The following is a 19,302-nucleotide window of genomic DNA, read 5'->3' on the forward strand; positions in this document are numbered from 1 at the left end:
TCATGTCCTTGGGCTCCCGCCCAGCAGCCAGTCCTTGTCCCCACCCCCTTGTCACCTGCCTTGGATTTTCTACCCAGCAGTCATGCCCAGAGGTGTCAGGTTGCGTTTCCGGCCGCCTCTTCCCTTCACACTCCCCCCCTCCCAACCCAGCACCTGTCCCCTCTCCTACCCACCCACATTCCCCAGCCCTGTAGACTGGAGGGGCCACCACAAGACCTAGTCAGAGGGACAGGATGGAGGGGCCGGTGTTAACGCTGGGGCTGCTGGCTGCCCTGGTCGTGTGTGGTAAGAGTGGGCATCACCCTGCCCTGAAGGGTCCCTCAGGACTTGCACCCAGGGTCCCTGCTGCATGGTCCCCTCCTACTCCTCCCCTGCATCAGGCCCAGCTCCCACCCCAACTCTGGAGGGGGTTGACCGCCAGGACCCCTTCCTGGGGAGTGGTTGGATCCCCCCAGCTCAGCCCAGCCCCGCGGCCTGGCAGGATTTCACGGCAGCCCCTTCCCGGTCCCCCCTCCCAGCACCCCATCCCTCTTCCTGTCCCTCCCCAGGCAGCTGGGGCCTGAACGAGGAGGAGCGGCTGATTCGGCACCTGTTTGAAGAGAAGGGCTACAACAAGGAGCTCCGGCCTGTGGCTCACAAAGATGAGAGCGTGGAGGTCTCGCTGGCCCTCACACTCTCCAATCTCATCTCTCTGGTGAGCGGCCCCTCTGTGGCTGGGCTGGGGACCCGAGGGCGGGGACAGCTTCCTGGAGGCCTGGCTGTCTCCTGGACTGGGATGGCCACGGAGGAAGCTCAAGGTCCCAGCCTGGCCTGTGGTAGCTCCTCTCCCGGGGAAGCATGCTCCGGCGTTCTCCAGGTTCACTGCTGCCCACAGGTCTCGAGCCGATGCCCCTTCCCCTCCAGCTTCAGCTCTGGGGTGTGCCCCATATCAGACCCATGACACGCTTCAGGGGTGTCCCCTCCCTGCTCCTTGGTCTGCCCAGCTCCTCCTGACTGTGCGTGCTTGGGCCAGGAGTCTGGTCAGGCCAATTGCCGTGGTTTCCTCCGGGGGGCGGCAGGAAGTAGCTGCCTGGTGAATGTGTGCAGGTGAGCAGTGCGGGCCCTAGGGGACAGTGCTCTTGTGTGATTACAGAAAGAAGTTGAGGAGACCCTCACCACTAACGTGTGGATCGAGCACGTAAGGAGACTACCCCACTCACAGCCGGGGGGTGAGGGTGTAGGGCCCGTGCTTCCTTCTGCTTAGGGATCTCCAGGAGGGGATCCTCCTGGCCTCCAGCAGGAGCTGGCTCCTACCCACAGGCCCAGCTGCCCTTCCCACCACCTTGTACAGCCACAAGCTCAGATGGAGACTTCCGGTGGATTGGGATTCTTTACCTATGGGAAGGTTGTCACGGTATTCTGATTTTATTAGAAAACACTCTTCTGCCGTCCATTAGAAGTTCATAATATAGACATAAGTCTTCTGTGTCCACAATGAAATATGCTCCCTTTGTTGTGCAGTGTACGTTCTACACAGCTGTCCGTGACAGACCTGAGTCCTAACTCTGCCCCCACCTCCCCCAAACTTCTTTTGTCACAGTTCCCAGACCCTGTCCAGTGTTCCCCCAGGGAAGTGAGGAGAGCAGGGGGAGCCTGGACAACAGCAGAGCAGACTGCTGACATACCTTTCGGGTTCCAGGGCTGGACGGACCCCCGGCTGCAGTGGGATGCTGAAGAATTTGGAAATATCAGTGTCCTGCGCCTGCCCCCTGACATGCTGTGGCTCCCAGAGATTGTGCTGGAGAACAAGTTGAGCCACAACCCTCCCTGGCATCCCCTCGACCCTCCGCCTCCCCCAACTCTGCCAGCTCCCAGCTGGCTGGCATTCATGGTGGCCTCTGTCCTTGTCCCTCAGCAACGACGGCTCCTTCCAGATTTCCTACGCCTGCAACGTGCTCGTCTACCCTTCGGGCTACGTGTACTGGCTGCCGCCCGCCATCTTCCGCTCCTCTTGCCCCATCTCCGTCACCTACTTCCCCTTCGACTGGCAGAACTGCTCCCTCAAGTTCAGGTGCACTCACTTCTCCAGGCAGCCCTCACCCCCTTCTGCCAGGGGCTGAGAGAGGTGCTCGAGGCACCCTCAGTCCTGATTAGAGCTCCCCCAGACCCACAAGGGCGCCTCTGACCGTGAACCTCCTGTACTGGCCTTTCCGTCCTCAGTGGCCGCAGCCAGTGGCTGAGGACCACCCTCTCCCCGCTGCCCTCCCCAGTTCACTCAAGTACACGGCCAAGGAGATCACCCTGAGTCTGAAGCAGGAGGAGGAAGAGGGCCGCTCCTATCCTGTGGAGTGGATCATCATCGACCCCGAGGGTTTCACAGGTGCTGAGAGTAGCAGCTGGTGGGTGGGCAGGCCCCTCAGACGCACACCCGTGGGTACGGTCACACCAACGCCTCCCCGCCAGAGATGCACGTGGGCACACACGTGTACACCTGGAACGTGGACATACAGGCACACTGACGGGCGGGGAGACCCAGATGCGCAGACACATACCGACCCACAGAGAAACACACGCAGACGTACTTAGCGACGCAAATCTAGCACATTGAAAGGAAAGAAATCCCCAGGAGGGGATTGTGTCCCAAAGGCAGAGACAGACACCGGCCCCACCCTTCCTCTGCCCGGGCCAGAAGACCCTCCTGGGTCTGGACAGGGTCCCTAGGGATGGATGTAACTGACAAATGAGGGGGGTAGTCTTCTGTTCCCAGGAAGCCCAGAGGCGTGGTTGCGGCTTTAGCCACCGATCCTAATGTTGTGTATGCTGCCCCCCGCCAACGCCCCACGCTCCTATCTATGACCGGGCTCAGGTCTTCTATGGGGCCCCCACCACACACCCCTGTTCATCAGAGAAAACCTATGTCACACAGGTCCCAAGGCGGCTACATCACCAGGGTTTGGGGGCGGGGGCATTGGTCTTACTCTCACCACGTCATTATCTCTAAGACTCCTTGTTTGAACCACACACAGCCTCAGCTTCTATATTTTCAAAACAAAAAAACCCACACTCCCAAGGCAGAATTTCCCCCTTGCAGATTGAAACCTCCTTCCCAAGCCCCAGGGAAAGACGCCCACCATCAGAACCTAAACCCTCCTCTGCGCGCGCCCTCGGGCTGGCTCACTCCACCCAGCCCCCCCACCCCACCCCCTGTCCTTCCCCGTCGCCCCCCCAACCCGCCCCCTTGCCTGGCCTGACACCGAGGTGTCCTCCTGCCCTCCTCAGAGAACGGGGAGTGGGAGATAGTGCACCGGCCAGCCAGGATCAACGTGGACCCCGGTGTCCCGCTGGACAGTCCCGGCCACCAGGACGTCACCTTCTACCTCATCATCCGCCGCAAGCCCCTCTTCTACATCATCAACATCCTGGTGCCCTGCGTGCTCATCTCCTTCATGATCAACCTGGTCTTCTACCTGCCGGCTGACAGTGAGCCTGAGCCTGCCCCAGCCCCTCCCTGTCCCCGAGGGCATCTGCGCATGGGCCTCCCCAGCCCCCCCCCTCACCTCCTCCAGGAGCCACAACGGGGTCACCACTCCCGGGGCTCCCTGCCCAGGGTCCAGGCATGGGGGGGGGGGCGCGGGTGGCCAGCCAAGGGGAGGGTTTTGTGACCCTGTCCGATATCCCCAAATGGACAGTCCCCCTTGGACCCTGCTTCTGCTGCTCACAGCAGGCCTCCCCAGGACCCTAGGGAGAACCCCTAGACCATCTCTCTGAACAGAAACAGGTCTGTCCTGGCCACCACGTGTGACCATGGGCCTGACACACAGAAGGCCGTCCACTTTGAACGAGTGGGCGGAAAACGGGATCTCCAGGAAGCCAGGCATGGAAGCGTGCAATCTACGCTCACCTGGTTCTAGAAGGACATGTGTAATCTTCGCTCGCTTGGTTTCAGAATCGTTTCAAATGCTTACTGTAAGCAAGGCACAGTGAGCTCCAGGGACAAACTCAATCTAGCCTCTGCTGCTGGCAGAGACCGTAGAAGCCACAGAACTAGGAGCACAGGCTGAGGGGCAGTAAAATGGGGGAAGCTTTCCTGGAAGAGGTGCTGCTTGAGCTGGAGGTGGGTTGGTGGGCACCCTGCAGATAGAGAAGGGGCCCTGGGGCAGGGCTGGGGACCTGTGACCACAGTGGCCACGGCCCCACATGCTCAGGACCTCAGGTGGGAAGAGCTGGGCAATGCCTGGCTGGGGTCTCTGAATGGAGGACTAGGAGTTAGGGTATCATTGGTGCTATGAGGATGTCCCGGAGCTTTCTGTACGGGGCGGGACACACAGATCTGTGATTTGGGGAGGGCTGCGTGGCAGGGAGCTGGCCAACAGTGATAGCCGGTGTTCGCTGAGTGCTTGCCCAGAGCCTGGCAGAGTGAGGAGCGTTTCACGCTCTCTCACTTTGTCCTCACGACATTTAGCAGTTGAGACAACTGAGGCACAGAGAGGTTAGGCTACTTGCCAAAGGTCACCCAGCCAGTAAGTGGAAGAGCTAGGTGCCCTAGCTCCAAAGCCCATGATGTCGATCAAGGTACCGTGGCACCGCGAATGGTGGTGAGGGGGCCACAGTGGGACCCGCTGGGGTCAAGACCAGAGGTAGCAGCTAAGTCCGGGCTCCCCCAGGTGGCGAGAAGACGTCGATGGCCATCTCGGTGCTCCTGGCCCAGTCGGTCTTCCTGCTGCTCATCTCCAAGCGGCTGCCCGCCACGTCCATGGCCATCCCCCTCATCGGCAAGTGAGTGACGGCTATGCCACGCCACGCTTCACCCACCCCGCCCTACCCCTCGCCCTCCCCCGCCCCAACACCCCCAGCACGCCTCGCCCTGCCCCGTGGGCTCCAGGCTGAGTGTGTGCCTACAGGTTCCTGCTCTTCGGCATGGTGCTGGTGACCATGGTCGTGGTGATCTGTGTCATCGTGCTCAACATCCACTTTCGCACACCCAGCACCCACGTGCTGTCTGAGGGGGTCAAGAAGGTGAGGGGCCTAGGCCAAACGCTGGAGGTTGTCTGGCCGTCCCTCTCCAGGAGAACGTGCTCGCACAGGGGAGTGCCACCCAGCCGTGCAAAAGCGCCATGTGCTGCCACCCACGCGGCGTGGACGGCTCTCCTAGCACACGGGGGCTTGGAAGGAGCCGGACACTAAAGAGCACAGGCGGCACAGTTTTCTCTCCCAAAAGTTCAAGGTCAGGCAACAGCCAGCCGTCAGTGATAGAAATCAGGATGGCGATTACCCCTGGGGGTGGGTAGGAAGTGACGGCAGGAGCCACGAGGGAACCCTTGGGACGGTGTTGGGTTGATATCTCACCTGGGTGGCGTTTACGCAGTTGAATGCATCTGTAAAACTCCATCTGGCTCTACACTTAAGATTTGCTCAGTCTGCTGGATGTGTTACACCCTGATTATTTTTTTTTAATTTTTTTTAATGTTTATTTATTTTTGAGACAGAGAGAGAGCATGAATGGGGGAGGGTCAGAGAGAGGGGGAGACACAGAATCTGAAACAGGCTCCAGGCTCTGAGCGGTCAGCACAGAGCCCGACACGGGGCTCGAACTCACAGACCATGAGATCATGACCTGAGCTGAAGTTGGACGCTTAACCGACTGAGCCACCCAGGCACCCCTACACCCTGATTTTAAAAAAAGAAGGTGAGGGGGACGCCTGAGTGGCTCAGTCAGTTGAGCGCCGACTTCAGCTCAGGTCATGATCTCACGGTCCGTGGGTTCGAGCCCCACGTCGGGCTCTGTGCTGACAGCTCAGAGCCTGGAGCCTGCTTTGGATTCTGTGTCTCCCTGTCTCTTGCCCCTCCCTCGCTCATGCTCCGTCTGTCTCTCAAAAATAAAATAAAAATTTTTTAATTAAAAAAAAAAAAAAGGTGAGGAATGTGGGGGCAGCGTACCCAGGAGGGGGCTGTCCTTGCCTCTCAGCCAAGGCAGGGCCACTAGGTGTTCTGGGATGTGAAGGTACCTTAGCAACTTGCTTGATCTTTACCATTTGGAGAAGAGAGCTCAGCAGTCGGGGCATTTTTCTTACTTTTTTGTTGTTCATATATAATTCATTTTCAACAAATGAGTTGTGCTAGTAATGGGGAGAGTTGGAAGCAACCTAAGTGTCCATCAGCGGGGGATCGGGAGAATGGATGACAGCGTCAGACTCGGGAGTACTTTGGGGCAGCCGGGCAGAGGGTCACAGGCGCTTGGGTGTGTGAAGGTGACCCATGTCGGTCAAATACCTTTCCTGTGCCCCCCTGACCTGCCGCAGCTCTTCCTGGAGACCCTGCCCAAACTGCTACACATGTCCCGCCCAGCAGAGGATGGGCCCAGCCCGGGGGCTCTCGTCCGGAGAAGCAGTTCCCTGGGCTACATCTCCAAGGCCGAGGAGTACTTCTTGCTCAAGTCCCGAAGTGACCTCATGTTTGAGAAGCAGTCGGAGCGGCACGGGCTGGCCCGGCGCCTCACCACCGCACGTGGGTCCCCGTGTGGCCTGGGACTTCGGCCCGTCCGTGGGAGGTGGGCCGGGGCCAGGCCTCATGCCCTCCTCTGGCCTGGTATCCACAGGCCGGCCCCCAGCAGGCTCTGAGCAAGCCCAGCAGGAGCTCTTCAGTGAGCTGAAGCCAGCCGTGGATGGGGCCAACTTCATCGTCAACCACATGAGGGACCAGAACAATTACAATGAGGTGAGTAGCCACAGGCCTGCCACACATCGGGTGTATCCTGTCTTAAGGGGGCTCGGTTCCACGTGAGACACGAACCCACCTAGATGAAGGAGTTCACAGTGGGTGCAGACTCCAGGTGCCCTGGGAGGGACAGCCCCCACCTAGAACCCCAGAGCGGCACGCTGGGCCAGGAACACAGCTCCCTTAGGGTCCCTTCTTTGGCCGGGCTGCCCACCATTTCCTGTCCCCGCTCAACCCCAAGTCTGATACTCCAGACATACTCAGACATTTCAAAGGCAGACTTAGGTGGTTGTTCAGCATCACACAACTTTTCAAACTTCTCTCTTGAGAAAGGGGCACCATTTTCCAGTTCATGTAGGGGCTAGCTGGGAGGGGCGAAGAGGGAGGAGAGGGGACGATTTACCGTCCTTAGCCCCCTGAGAGAGACTCCAGGCACCCCCAGCTCCTCTTCAGCCCCTGGAGCCCTCCAGTGGGGTGTGGAGGGACAGACAGAGGCCTTGACTTCAGGGGGGCCTGGGCCCTGCTGGGGACACACCAGCACATCCCATCCACCGCAAGCCTGAGGCAAGCCCCGCAGGTACACCGAGGCCATGCCTCCGTCACCGGCCCCAGCTTGGGCTGTGGGTCTGTGGTTTGAGGCCCTTCCTCACCCCCACTGTCTCCGTCTCCCTGCCCCCAGGAAAAGGACTGCTGGAACCGAGTGGCCCGCACAGTGGACCGACTCTGCCTGTTCGTGGTGACGCCCATCATGGTGGTGGGCACGGCCTGGATCTTCCTGCAGGGCGCCTACAACCAGCCCCCACCTCAGCCCTTCCCCGGGGACCCCTTCTCCTACCATGAGGAAGATAAGCGCTTCGCCTAGGGTAGGCCTGCTCTGCCCTGCTGGCCCAACTCCCAGGCAGCTTCGGGTTTGGGGCGGGCGTAGTCATGTGGACAGGGATGTCTGAGAGAGGACAAGCCCTTCCTGGGAAGGCCAACTTCTGGCCCTGAGACTCGAGGCCAGCTGGTTCTGCAGGGCTGGGGCCGGAAGAGCTGGGCTTTCCTGAGATTAAGGAAGGAAGAGAGACGCCCCACTCCTCGACCACGGTCCTCTGTAGCTGAAGACAGGAGCCGCCGAGGAGGTCTGAGAGCGGACATCAGCTGGCGGTCAGGGCAGGACAATTTGGCGGGGGGGGGGAGGGGGCTGGCTCAGGGGCCAGGGAGGGTGCCACTCAGGCCAGCCTTTTAGGACCCCTCTGGGAGGAATCAGAAGGCAGAGGCCACTTCTTGCCTCCCCGTCCCCCGGGTGAGGCTGGAGCAGGTGGGATCCTGTGCCTTCATTTCCCTGCTCCCCAGCCACCCTCCTCTCGACTACCCCTCAGTCTTCAGCTTCTGAAGCCCCACCTGGAGCTGAGGCGGGGACACCTCCCTCTCCAGGGCTCCTAAGGAAGGAGGCTTTCAGCAGGGGCGGGGGCACCAGAGTTGCAAAATGGCCTTCCCTAGCCCTTTCTGCCTTGGTGATGCTGTCCGGGTCCCTCAGGAAGCCGAGGACCAGGACACTTCCACCTGGAAGGGTTGGGCTCAGCACCCACAAAGACCAGAGGTCAGCTTATCAACCTCAGGTCATATGCGCAATCCTAGAGCCCCAGAACTCAGCCCTCCCCCAAGACGTGTCCCCTCTTGGACACCTATTCTCCACCCCAAAGTAGGGCTTCCATACAATATTCGGGACCTACGTTTACCAAAAAAATTAGTCATCGTGTATCTGAAATTCAAACTTAACTGGGAATCCTGTCTTTTTATTTGCTAAATTTGGCAACTCTACCCCAAAAGAAGCCCCCAACAATCCTGTCCCAAGGGCCAAAGGCTGAGGCTGCAGGTGCTGGCTGGGAGACATGAGAGCCTACCTCCAAGATAGCCCCAGTGATCCCCACCTCCTGGTATCCACACCCTGTGTAGCCTCCCTCCACACTGAACAAGGCTTGGTCTGTGTGACCAACGGAACGAGGCAGAAGTGGCGGTGCAGCACCTCTGAGATCAGGCTCTAAAAGACACTGTGGCACCTCCTTTGCTCCCTACCCCATCACTCTTGCTGAAAGCAACTGAAAGTTGGATCTCTCACTCTGGGGAAGCAGCTGGTATGGTGAGCAGCCCTGTGGAGAGGCCCACACGGCAAGGAACTGAGGCTCTCTGCCTGCAGCCACATGAGTGACCTTGGAAGTGGATCCTCCAGCCCAGCTGGGCCTTCAGATGAGATCACAACCCTGGTGAACATCTTGGGTACAGCCAGTTCTTGAGCCAGAACCACCCAGCTAAGCTGCTCCTGGATTCCCGACCCTCAGAAACTGTGTGGGATAGTAAATGTTTGCTGTTTTAAGAGACAAAGTTTTGGGGTGCTTTGTGACACCAGCGGGGTGACCTTGGGTGAGCCACCCTCATCTATTAGCTGTTTTCTCGCCAGCAAAATGTGTGTGTCATAAGTCCCGTCTGTGAGGGGCTGTGAAAATAGAATCTGCTAGTGGGCATAAAGGTACTTACACGTGTCCTACAAATGTAAGGGGTGGTTATTTAACTCATTCCTCAGTTGTGAGCCTGAGTCACAGGGGATGGGCCTGTGGTCTCCCACATCCAAGGCTGACAGGGAGTCTGTGGGCAGACTGGAGCAAGCACAGAGGGCCCAACGAATCGTCTCCTGGATGGACACACCGAAGGTCTTCACAGATCAACCCGTCTCCCTCAGAGGGAGTTGGTGACCTCATCGGCCCAGGTATACATAAGGCGGGATTTTTTTGTCTGTCAAAGGAAATGAACAAAAGACAAACCACCTAGCGTCAAAACTGGCCCTGGTTACTTCTGCCTTCCAATATGAACCGGGCACAGGTTCAAGGTACGAATCTTTAATTTTGTCCCTCTGGGTAGGGAAAGCGGCTTGGACTTACACCCATCAGATGAGCAGGAAGTCCGAGACTTCCCTGGAATCGCCCTCTACGGGACGGACCCCATCCGAGCCCCAAGAGGCCCTGACCCAGACCCCTCAGCCACTGTCCTTGCTTCTCTCTGCCACACGATGGCACTGTTGCCAACTGCCAGGTGAACCCCGGTTTCAGGTTCGGCTCAGGTGGCAGCGACCCTTCCGGAGAAACCACCCCAAATGCCACGCCCGACCAAGGGTGCCCCTTGCCCAGTTTCCCGGGGTCACAGAAGGACCCCCAATGGCACCCATTCCTCCAGCACTGCAGCCCCAGGGTGCTGTCTGCACCGGTCCCCTTTATAGGTGATATGGAAATGATAGAGGTGATATAGCTCCTTCCTCCCCAGGAAGTCACACCCACAAGGGGCCAGCTTCCTGTGAAACCAAAGGGTGTCCCTACACAGTCTCCCCAGGCCAGCAAGGCTACTCACCCTCCTTCAAACAGTGATGAATCTGTTAGGGATGCACTGGGCTTCAAGGAACAGAAACACAAAGAACTGTGGTTCAAAGAAATAAGACTTCCTCTTTACGAGACAGTGGTTGGCTCGTTGGCTCGGCTGTCCCACAGAGCTCCCAGGGACCCCGGCTCTGTGCTCTCTGCCCCATCCTCCCTCCTTGGCGTGTTGGCTTTGTCCTCATGTTGTCGCCCTGCTCACAAGCTCACTGCCGCAGATCCACACTTCTCATCTGTGTTCGAGGCAGGAAAGGGGCCAGACATTCCTGACCCCTTTTATCAGGAAGAAAAAGCTCTCTCCTGGAGCCCCTTAGCCGATTTCTACAGACGTCTCATGGGTCAAGATGTTATCACGTGGCCACCCCTTCCTCAAGGGAGACTGGGAGTTGAGCATTTCACTTTTCCAGCCTCCAGAATAGAAGATGACAAAGGGGGAGTAGCTATTAGACACAAATGATGTCTACAGAAGATTTTTCTCTTAACGTTGCCCCCCTTTAACCCCTTCAGGACAAAACCACCAGCTCCTCAGCTGACCCGCCCTCCTGAGAACACCAGAGAGACCTTACCTCTCTCCCACAGCAGAGAGAAGGTGAAAAAACAGGAGTTGAAATCTCTTCATACGTAGGGAGGCGGCATAATTCATACCAGAGGGAAGTCACGCTCCACAATCTTCCTTTTTCCTCCCCGACACTTGTAGAGAAGGGGAAAGGGAAAGTCGGAAATGTCAGAGCACCAGCCAGACCACCACTGCCTGGGGCAGAGGGTTTGGGAGGTGGTGAATAGGTGGTCCGTCACTTAGCAGGAGCCATGAATGGTCTTGCCTAAGTGTGGTCTTGGGGGAGGGGGAGCAGAGAGGGGAAGAGGTTCTGCTCTGCAAAATGGGTGAGGGACCCGAATCTGGGGAGGACCAAAGGGCAAACTGGGGAGAAGGGGCACCTGGCTTTGTAATCTCCAGGGAAAGGGGGCTGGCTACACACCTAGATGCACATTGAGAGCAACGCTTAGGGGTGGGGCCCAGAGCAGGACTGAACACAAGGACACAAGTAGATGACCAGGGAAGGCAGGTGCCACCACCACTGTCCCCCCGACCCCAGAATCCCGGCGAGGACAGACAGGAGGGATTTGTGGCTATGGAGGCTGGGGTCTGAGCCAACCTCACACACGGATCTCCAAGGACTGAAAGTAGCAGGCTGATTTCCAATGTACTGACACATTGAAAATGTGGAGAAATGCTGGAGACCTCATTTGTTTGTGGGGGAGGAGGTAGGTGGCACTTTTCCTCCAGCCCTCAGAGGCCTCCACCACCCTGTCCCCCAGGATGCCCAAGGGTGGGCAGCACTTAGTCGAAGCTGCGTTCTTTGTCTTGCAAACTTGCTGGGAGGTCCTGACCTGTCTGCTTAGAATAGATGGTCAAACGACAGGTGGCCTGAGCCCATGGTCATGGTCACAGCCAGCAGCAGGGACCCTTGTTCCTAAACTAGCCTCAGCCCCACCCTTTCCCTGACCTCAAACTACAAAGCCGATGGAGTGTGTTTTCTGGCCCTTCTGGGTCCCCTCATCTGACTCTCCGGGGGCCGCAACCTTGATCTTGACTGCCTGCCTTACTGAACTCTGAGTCCTATGAGCCGCTCAGGCTTATCCCTGCCTCCTCGCAGTCCCCTGCGAGTCCCCTGCAGCCCACCTAGCCTTGTGCCTGCCACATGCTGGAGATTCCCTTAGTCTGTGGATAATTTAATAAATACCGAGGCCACACCGAGGAGCCCCTATTCAGGGGCTGTTCTGTTCCCAAGAGCCCCAAGCTCCAGACCCTCCTCAGCCCTCCTTCCTCCAAAGCTTACCAGGCCTGTGTCCTGTGCCTCAGAGCCTGGGAGGGCCCTGAACTGCCTGAAGTTCAAGTTATCTGAAGGACCCTGAAGAACACCCTAATTTGCATTAAGGTATCCAAGCCCGGGGGACCTAGTGCATCTCCCTCTTAGGCTTGTCCCCAGTGTTCTGGCCCATTGGAGTAACCCATGAAGATGTTAGGCTAATGGGACAGGTTCATGGTCCTCAACCATGTCATGGCTCAGGTCCAAAACGCCCCTCTAAACCTCCCCAAATCCTGACCCGCCGGAAGGAGCAAAAGGAGGGAGCCCAATTTGGGGCGCTTCTTCGCACTCTGCCTCCCTCCCACACCTGTCCGTCCAAGGCTGTGTCTCCAGTCGCCCCACCCCCCCACCCCAGATGGAAGGAACACGGGCTGGGCCAACGGAGTCAGAGAGCGGGGATGGAGGCTGAGCCATCTCTGTTGGGGCAGATGGGGCCCCTCTGTCCCCTCCCCAGCCCAGGTAACCCGAGCCTGGCATTTTGTCCATCTCGGAACAGCTGACGCTGCTGTGGTCAGACAGCTGGTGGGGCCTAGCTGGCCTGGCCAGGCTGGCTGGGGTGGGAGCATGGGCTGTTACATGAGACCCGGAGGCCACATCTCTCTACCCTGAGCCGGAGAGCTGCTGTCCCAGCCGGCACTGTAGAGCTGCGGCACCATGTACAGGGGCCAGGGGCTGCCGCTCCTCCTGCCGCTGCTGGCTGTCTGCCTGGGTGTGGACCAGGGGCTCAGGAGCCTGGGGAGGCCTGGAGTAGAGACCCAAGGCCTCAGGGGATAGAGGGTCTGGAGGGCTATTGGGACCTGCCCTGCACCTCTAGTTCCCTACCTCTCCACATCACACCCTCTTGTGACCCCCCCCCCCAACTCTTTCTGCCCCAAAGCCCCTGCACCCGGGCTCACTGCTGTCCGTTGCAGGAGCCCAGGGCCGGAACCAGGAGGAGCGTCTGCTCGCGGACCTGATGCACAACTACGACCCCCACCTGCGGCCCGCGGAGCGCGATTCGGACGTGGTCAACGTCAGCCTGAAACTCACCCTCACCAACCTCATCTCCCTGGTGAGCCACAGGCTTGTAGGACGGCAGGGGAGGCGGAGGCCCAGTGCACCTGGCCCCCGGGACCTGCTGGGGAGAGGAAGGGGCTGGCTCTAGCAGCCAGGAGGAGGAAGGACGCCACAGGGGAGAGGCTGGGGAGCCAGAAAACTCCGGTGAAGGATGCCCAAGAGGCTGGGGTCCTGTAGCGCCCAATGGGGGTCTGTAGGGACTAACATCCAGAGACGGCAAGCAATGGGGGCTCAACCCTCTGTTCTGAACCCCCAGAATGAGCGAGAGGAGGCCCTCACCACCAATGTGTGGATAGAGATGGTAAGAGGCCCCCCTGAAGTCCTGTACCCTGGATCAGGCCCCCTCCCTGGGGTCCCAAGGCCCTTGGAGCTGCCTGTCTTCCCCCACCCCCTCCCCGCCTCTTCTGGGGAGGGGGTGACTCCGCGGAGAGCAGGGGCCTGGCAACCCCACTCGCCCTGCAGCAGTGGTGTGACTATCGCCTGCGCTGGGATCCGCAAGACTACGAAGGCCTGTGGGTGCTGAGGGTGCCGTCCACCATGGTGTGGCGGCCGGATGTCGTGCTGGAGAACAAGTGAGGAGGAGTGCGGGTAGGGGTGGGGGGACAAAATGATACGACGGCGGGGCCCGGTAGGACAAGGGGGCCTCTGGGGAAAGGTGCAGACCGGGCCCCCTTTTCCGGGGCCAGGAAATACTGGATGCGGCAGGTGCTGCCGAGGGTAGGGCCTGGCCAGCAGACCTGACTCTCGACCTGGCTCACTCCATCTCCTCTGGGCTCGGTCGTCTGCTGGGCTGCGGCCCTCCCTCCAACATGGGGGTGAGGGCGGCTCCCATAGAAGCTGTGGTGATTAGGAGGTGGGATGATGAGGCCTGGAGGTGGGCGCGGCGGGGAGGTAGTGGACCCTGTGCCCGGGAGGGGCTGGTGTCCCCAGGCCCCATCCACGCAGGACGCGGGCAGGCCTGGGGTGTGGGACTCGGCCGAGCCGGGGCCGCGGGGGACGTGAGCCCCCAGCCCCTGGGCCTGGCCTGTGCACAGCGTGGACGGCGTGTTCGAGGTGGCCCTCTACTGCAACGTGCTGGTGTCTCCTGACGGATGTGTCTACTGGCTGCCGCCCGCCATCTTCCGCTCCTCCTGCCCCGTCTCCGTCACCTACTTCCCCTTCGACTGGCAGAACTGCTCCCTCGTCTTCCAGTGAGGCCATTTACCGGGGGTGCGGGTGCAGACCTGGAGAGCTGCCCTAAGAGGAACCTGGCTGGGGAGGGGGGCGGACGCGAGGCTTCTCGCCAGGGGTGCGGCTCCCTCTCTCTGGGGCCTCTGTGCCCGTCTCAGGCCCAGACACCTGTAGGTGCCCACGTCCCTCCCGGCTAAGCCGCAGTCCCCTCGCTCATCCTCCTTCGCTGCCTCAGTTTCCCTGCCTGTGCCCCAAGGGAGGAGTTAATGACTGGGGTGGGTGGGCAAGAAGGCATACACCTGCCCGCGAGGTACCAGCATGCACACACGAGCGCCACCCCACATGAGACGCTACACCCCACTCCCCGTGGAGAGGTGGAGGCGCTCTCACTTTCCTCTTCCAGAAATGGGGGGAAGGAGGTCTGTGTGAGTGGGTTCCCACGCTTTAGAGAAGCAGTCTTTTCACAAGGAGACCCTCCGTAACAAACAGACCTGAGAGGTACAGACTGTGTTTTCTATGCTCTAACCATTGGCCCTTCCTGCCCTGGAGGCAGTGAAAGGGAGGAACAGAGTGGCCTTGGGCTCTTAACATCCGTGACGCGCACTCAGCTGCAGCCTCCTGGCCCTTCGACAAAAACTTCCCTGACCTCCAGGGAGCCCGGGTCCCCTTCGTGCCCCCATCTCGTGGCCAGGGCTCTGCGGAGGGCTCAGAAATTCCTAGTTGTACTTTTTGAGGCAAGACCACCCACGGTTGCCCCCAGATGACTGTGTACATGACCTCGTAGGTGGATCTATATGCCCTCAAGTGTGTCCCCCTTCCCAGGTCCCAGACCTACAGCACCAATGAGATCAATTTGCAGCTCAGCCAGGAAGATGGTCAGACCATAGAGTGGATTTTCATCGACCCTGAGGCCTTCACGGGTAACCTCTTCCCAGGACCCCAGCCGCACCTGACCTCCAGGGCAGGGCCAGGCTCGGTTCAGACCCCCTCCCGTGTAACTCAAGACGAAGGCTAGACTAAACCACACAAACTAGATTTTTAAAGACCCAGCAGAGTTCTGATTTCCCCATGATAACGTCTCCGGTTTTGGTGGGAGGAGGATCAGATATCCAATCTCCCTTTGCTGCTTCCATCCCTCGGTGGCACTGCTTTGGGCCCCGGCTGGCCGCCCACAGCCGGGTCACAGGGGCTGCGGGGATCTGCCCAGCCTGTGCTCCCAGTGCTCACTCTGGCCCGCTGCCCGCAGAGAACGGGGAGTGGGCCATCCGGCACCGGCCGGCCAAGATGCTGCTGGATGTGGAGGCACCCGCCGAGGAGGCGGGCCACCAGAAGGTGGTCTTCTACCTGCTCATCCAGCGCAAGCCCCTCTTCTACATCATCAACATCATCGCGCCCTGTGTGCTCATCTCCTCGGTCGCCATTCTCATCTACTTCCTTCCTGCCAAGGGTACCTGGAGCCCGTGGGAGGGGAGCCACGGCCCCGGCCGGCAGCACAGGAGCTAGCTGGGAGGGCACAGAGTGGCACCACCCACGAGACCACCTGTCCCGGGGACAGGAATGGGGTGGGGGAGGAGCCCCATGGCAGGGAACTTGAGATCTGCTCTGAGGGTCTCTTGGTTACGGGCAGCGGGGGGCCAGAAGTGTACCGTCGCCATCAACGTGCTCCTGGCCCAGACCGTCTTCCTCTTCCTTGTGGCCAAGAAGGTGCCCGAGACCTCCCAGGCAGTGCCACTTATCAGCAAGTAAGGCTGGCCCTCACGCCTACCACCCCCTCCCGCCCTCCCCTTCCTGGAACTCGGGGCACTACCCTTCTGCCACTCCCACCCTCCCATCCTCAATGCCAACCCCTCACCCTAAGAGATCTGGGGGAATCAGCTGCTAAGGGTGGGGTGCGTCTGGAGATGGAGTCGGTGCCAGCGGGCCAGCCCCACCTCCCGCCTACCTGACCCTGGCAGGTACCTGACCTTCCTCCTGGTGGTGACCATCCTCATTGTCGTGAATGCTGTGGTCGTGCTCAACGTGTCTTTGCGGTCCCCCCACACACACTCCATGGCCCGCAGGGTCCGAAAGGCAAGGCCCCTCTCTGCCCACTCCAGCAATCCTCCAGTCCAGTCCACTCACATGCGTCTTCCTCTCCACCCCCTTGCCCTTCCCTACTCACCTGCCACATTCAGCAACAAACCTGCCCTGGGTGTATCTTGAAGCATGTGGATTAATCCAGACGGATTAATAATAATACTGAGTGCTTGCTTTGTGGCAGGTGCATCATACATACTAACTCATTTGATCTTCATAAAACTCCTATGAGGTGGGTGTTAGTGCCACCTCCGTTTTACAAATGAGGAAACTGAGACACAGCGAGGTTCATTAGCTCACCCAAGTTTGCATGGCTGGGAAGGAGAAGCAAGATTCTACCCAGGCCATCTGGCTCTACCCAGATGGCTCCAGGCCATCTGCAGCCCACCTGCAGCAGTCAGCTGGGACCCTTGTTGCAAATGCAGATTCCCAGGCCCCCCTCAGGCGTCCGGGGCTGGAAGAGCAAGGGTGGGGCCAGCCTGTGGCCTCGTGCAGGCTGTGCAGCAAGTACCCTGGTGATTCGAATGTGCACACAGGTTTGGGGACCTAGGCTCAGTGCCTGGCACAGAACAGCCAAGCTGTACCAGTGTCAAGCCACTGTCCCTAAGGTGCTGCCTCTGGACCCCTGGTAGCTTGAGCCCTCCATGCCAACCTTCACTCTTTGCTCTGAAGCCCAGCCTGGCTGCCCACACGTCCAGGTCTGCCGGCTACTAAGCTAAGCGCCCCAGAACATCCTCTCTCCAGGTGTTCCTGCGGCTCTTGCCCCAGCTGTTGCGGATGCACGTTCGCCCACTGGTCCCAGTGGCTGTGCAAGGCACGGGGCGCCGGCTGCAGAATGGCTCCTCTCCGGGATGGTCAATCACAGCTGGGGAAGAGGTTGCTCTCTGCCTGCCTCGCAGTGAACTTCTCTTCCGGCAGCGGCAGCGCAACGGGCTGGTGAGGGCGGCGCTGGAGAAGCTAGGTGAGGCAGGAGGTATGACACTGGGGACACTCCAGTGCTCACTCTGGCCTGCTATCTGACGGGGAGGGCTATCTGTTGGCCAAGGCACCGGACACAGCAGATGAGTGCTGGTAAGTGTCCAGCTGGGGAGAGAGACACTAGGGTCGCTCAGGAGAGGCTACCTTCTCAGACTATTTCTTCTCCACTCGATTCCCAAACCTTACCCTCTCTCAACAGAGAAAGGCCCGGAGCCAGGGCAGAGCCAAGAGTTGTGTGGCAGCCTGAAGCAGGCCGCCCCGGCCATCCAGGCGTGTGTGGAAGCCTGCAACCTCATTGCCCTTGCCCGCCACCAGCAAAGTCACTTTGACAGTGTAAGGGGAACTGAGTACCCGGTGAGGGACTTGGACTTAAGATGGGAGCAAGATGAGTGGAGTGGCCATGGCAGGGCAGTGGGAAGGAAAAAGTGGAATGGGGACATCAGTGCCAGGGGACTATGGCAGAACGCAGGTTAAGGCCTGGAAGTAGGTGAGAGGGCCCCAAAGAAATGGAGAATAAGAGGCCTGCTGGCGGGCCAAGGACGGCACAGTGATCCAGGGCAGGCTTGGTGTTCCTGCCGGTCATCCCACACCTGCCTCCCGCCCTCAGGGGAGCGAGGAGTGGTTCTTGGTGGGCCGCGTGCTGGACCGTGTCTGCTTCCTGGCCATGCTCTCCCTTTTTGTCTGTGGCACTGCTGGCATCTTCCTCATGGCCCACTACAACCAGGTGCCCCCTCTTCCGTTCCCTGGAGACCCCCGCTCCTACCTGCCCTCGCCTGACTGAGCCAACCATCGGCCGCCAGCCACGTGGAGTCTGATTGGCTGTGTTCTTCGGTGGCTGAGATCATGAGCGTGCTCTTTGGGAAGTGCCCTTCATGGCCATGTGAGCCAACAGGCCCCGAGAAAAGCATGGGAAATAAAGAGACCGAGCTGGAGTCCTGGAATGGTTGAGAACGGCTGTGGGCGGGGTGTGCTGTTGGGATCAGCATCTGCGTGGCACTGGCAATCCCCTCACTTCAGCAAAGCATTAGCAACTCCCATCATTTCTGAAGCCCCAAGGACTCTGTTTTTCACAATGTCCCCAGCTAGGCAAGGTCCCATCCCTCTAGGCCTAGGCCCCCTTTCCTTTTGACAAGTTCCCCACAGGTTCCTAAAGGAAGGAAGTCAAGAGAGATGTGAAGAGTAGCAAGCAATGTTCTCTCAAAAGAATGGCAGTAGCCCGCTCCCACTGGCATCTCCCTCCCCTGTCTTCTGGGTGCTATGAGTACCCAACACTCACCTGCACCAGGGACCTTTCCATCCATATGCATTTTTTATCATTGATCACAAAAGATTTCAGAGTTAAGAGCTCTTCACATCATCATGGACAAGCAAGTCACTACTCCCCCCCATGTTTCAGATGGGCAAATTGGGGCCCAGAGTAACAGGGGCTTCTCAGAACACTGGTGGCCAAATAAAGTTTGGAGTCCAGAATTCCCAACTCAGTTTTAGACACTCCAAGGAAGATTCATTCCATGGCCTGGAAAACAGACCCCTCTTCCTTCTCTTCTCAAAGGCCAGGGCATTTGCACTGGTGTCCAAGGTTGGTTAAGACAAGGAAGAGCTAGGCAGAGAGGCTGGGAGGTAACAGGGAACTTCTGGGCTTTGCCTTCTGGAAGGAGACCCTGACCAGCCTCGCTTGGCCCCATTTAGGAAACAAGATGGCCAGCTGAGGGCTTCCTGGGAGAGAGGCAAGGCCCTGCTTTGGAGAGTACAGCTCCGGCCAGAGTTCTGATTGTGATGAAACAACTTCATCTGTAAATTTGGGTACAGATTTCAGTTCCTATCTACCCTCATCAGAGGATCAAAGGTGCAGATCAAAGTGATTCAAAAATGTGAACATGCCACATGAAGACCTGACCATGGGACATTGTTGGGGGAGGGGAGAGGACCCCAGAAATAACCTCCCCCTCTCCCAAGTACAGGGTGCCCAAGTACAGGGTGGCTGGCTTTGGTGCTCAATCACCAGCAGGTTCATTCCATCAACTCCAGTGTAGGTGCATGCTGCCCCTGTGTATTTG

General features: G+C 59.0%; 2 protein-coding genes across 2 annotated transcripts; both read left to right on the forward strand.

The window, feature by feature from the left end:
* The first annotated feature begins 233 nt into the window (after positions 1–233).
* On the forward strand, positions 234–7,555 carry CHRND (cholinergic receptor nicotinic delta subunit). Its single transcript, XM_030326407.1, has 12 exons — positions 234–285; positions 549–694; positions 1,133–1,177; positions 1,679–1,788; positions 1,895–2,050; positions 2,250–2,359; positions 3,259–3,459; positions 4,644–4,755; positions 4,881–4,995; positions 6,279–6,483; positions 6,575–6,693; positions 7,373–7,555. The coding sequence occupies exons 1-12, from the start codon at positions 234–236 to the stop codon at positions 7,553–7,555; spliced, it is 1,554 nt and encodes a 517-aa protein (XP_030182267.1).
* A 5,064-nt stretch (positions 7,556–12,619) lies between these two features.
* On the forward strand, positions 12,620–18,026 carry CHRNG (cholinergic receptor nicotinic gamma subunit). The gene is made up of 12 exons (XM_030325775.1): positions 12,620–12,674; positions 12,877–13,016; positions 13,278–13,322; positions 13,484–13,593; positions 14,056–14,211; positions 15,014–15,111; positions 15,438–15,638; positions 15,819–15,933; positions 16,147–16,261; positions 17,012–17,228; positions 17,445–17,578; positions 17,853–18,026. The coding sequence occupies exons 1-12, from the start codon at positions 12,620–12,622 to the stop codon at positions 18,024–18,026; spliced, it is 1,560 nt and encodes a 519-aa protein (XP_030181635.1).
* The last annotated feature ends 1,276 nt before the right edge of the window (positions 18,027–19,302 follow it).

The sequence above is a fragment of the Lynx canadensis genome, chromosome C1, assembly GCF_007474595.2.
Source record: "Lynx canadensis isolate LIC74 chromosome C1, mLynCan4.pri.v2, whole genome shotgun sequence".
Classification (NCBI taxonomy): domain Eukaryota; kingdom Metazoa; phylum Chordata; class Mammalia; order Carnivora; family Felidae; genus Lynx; species Lynx canadensis.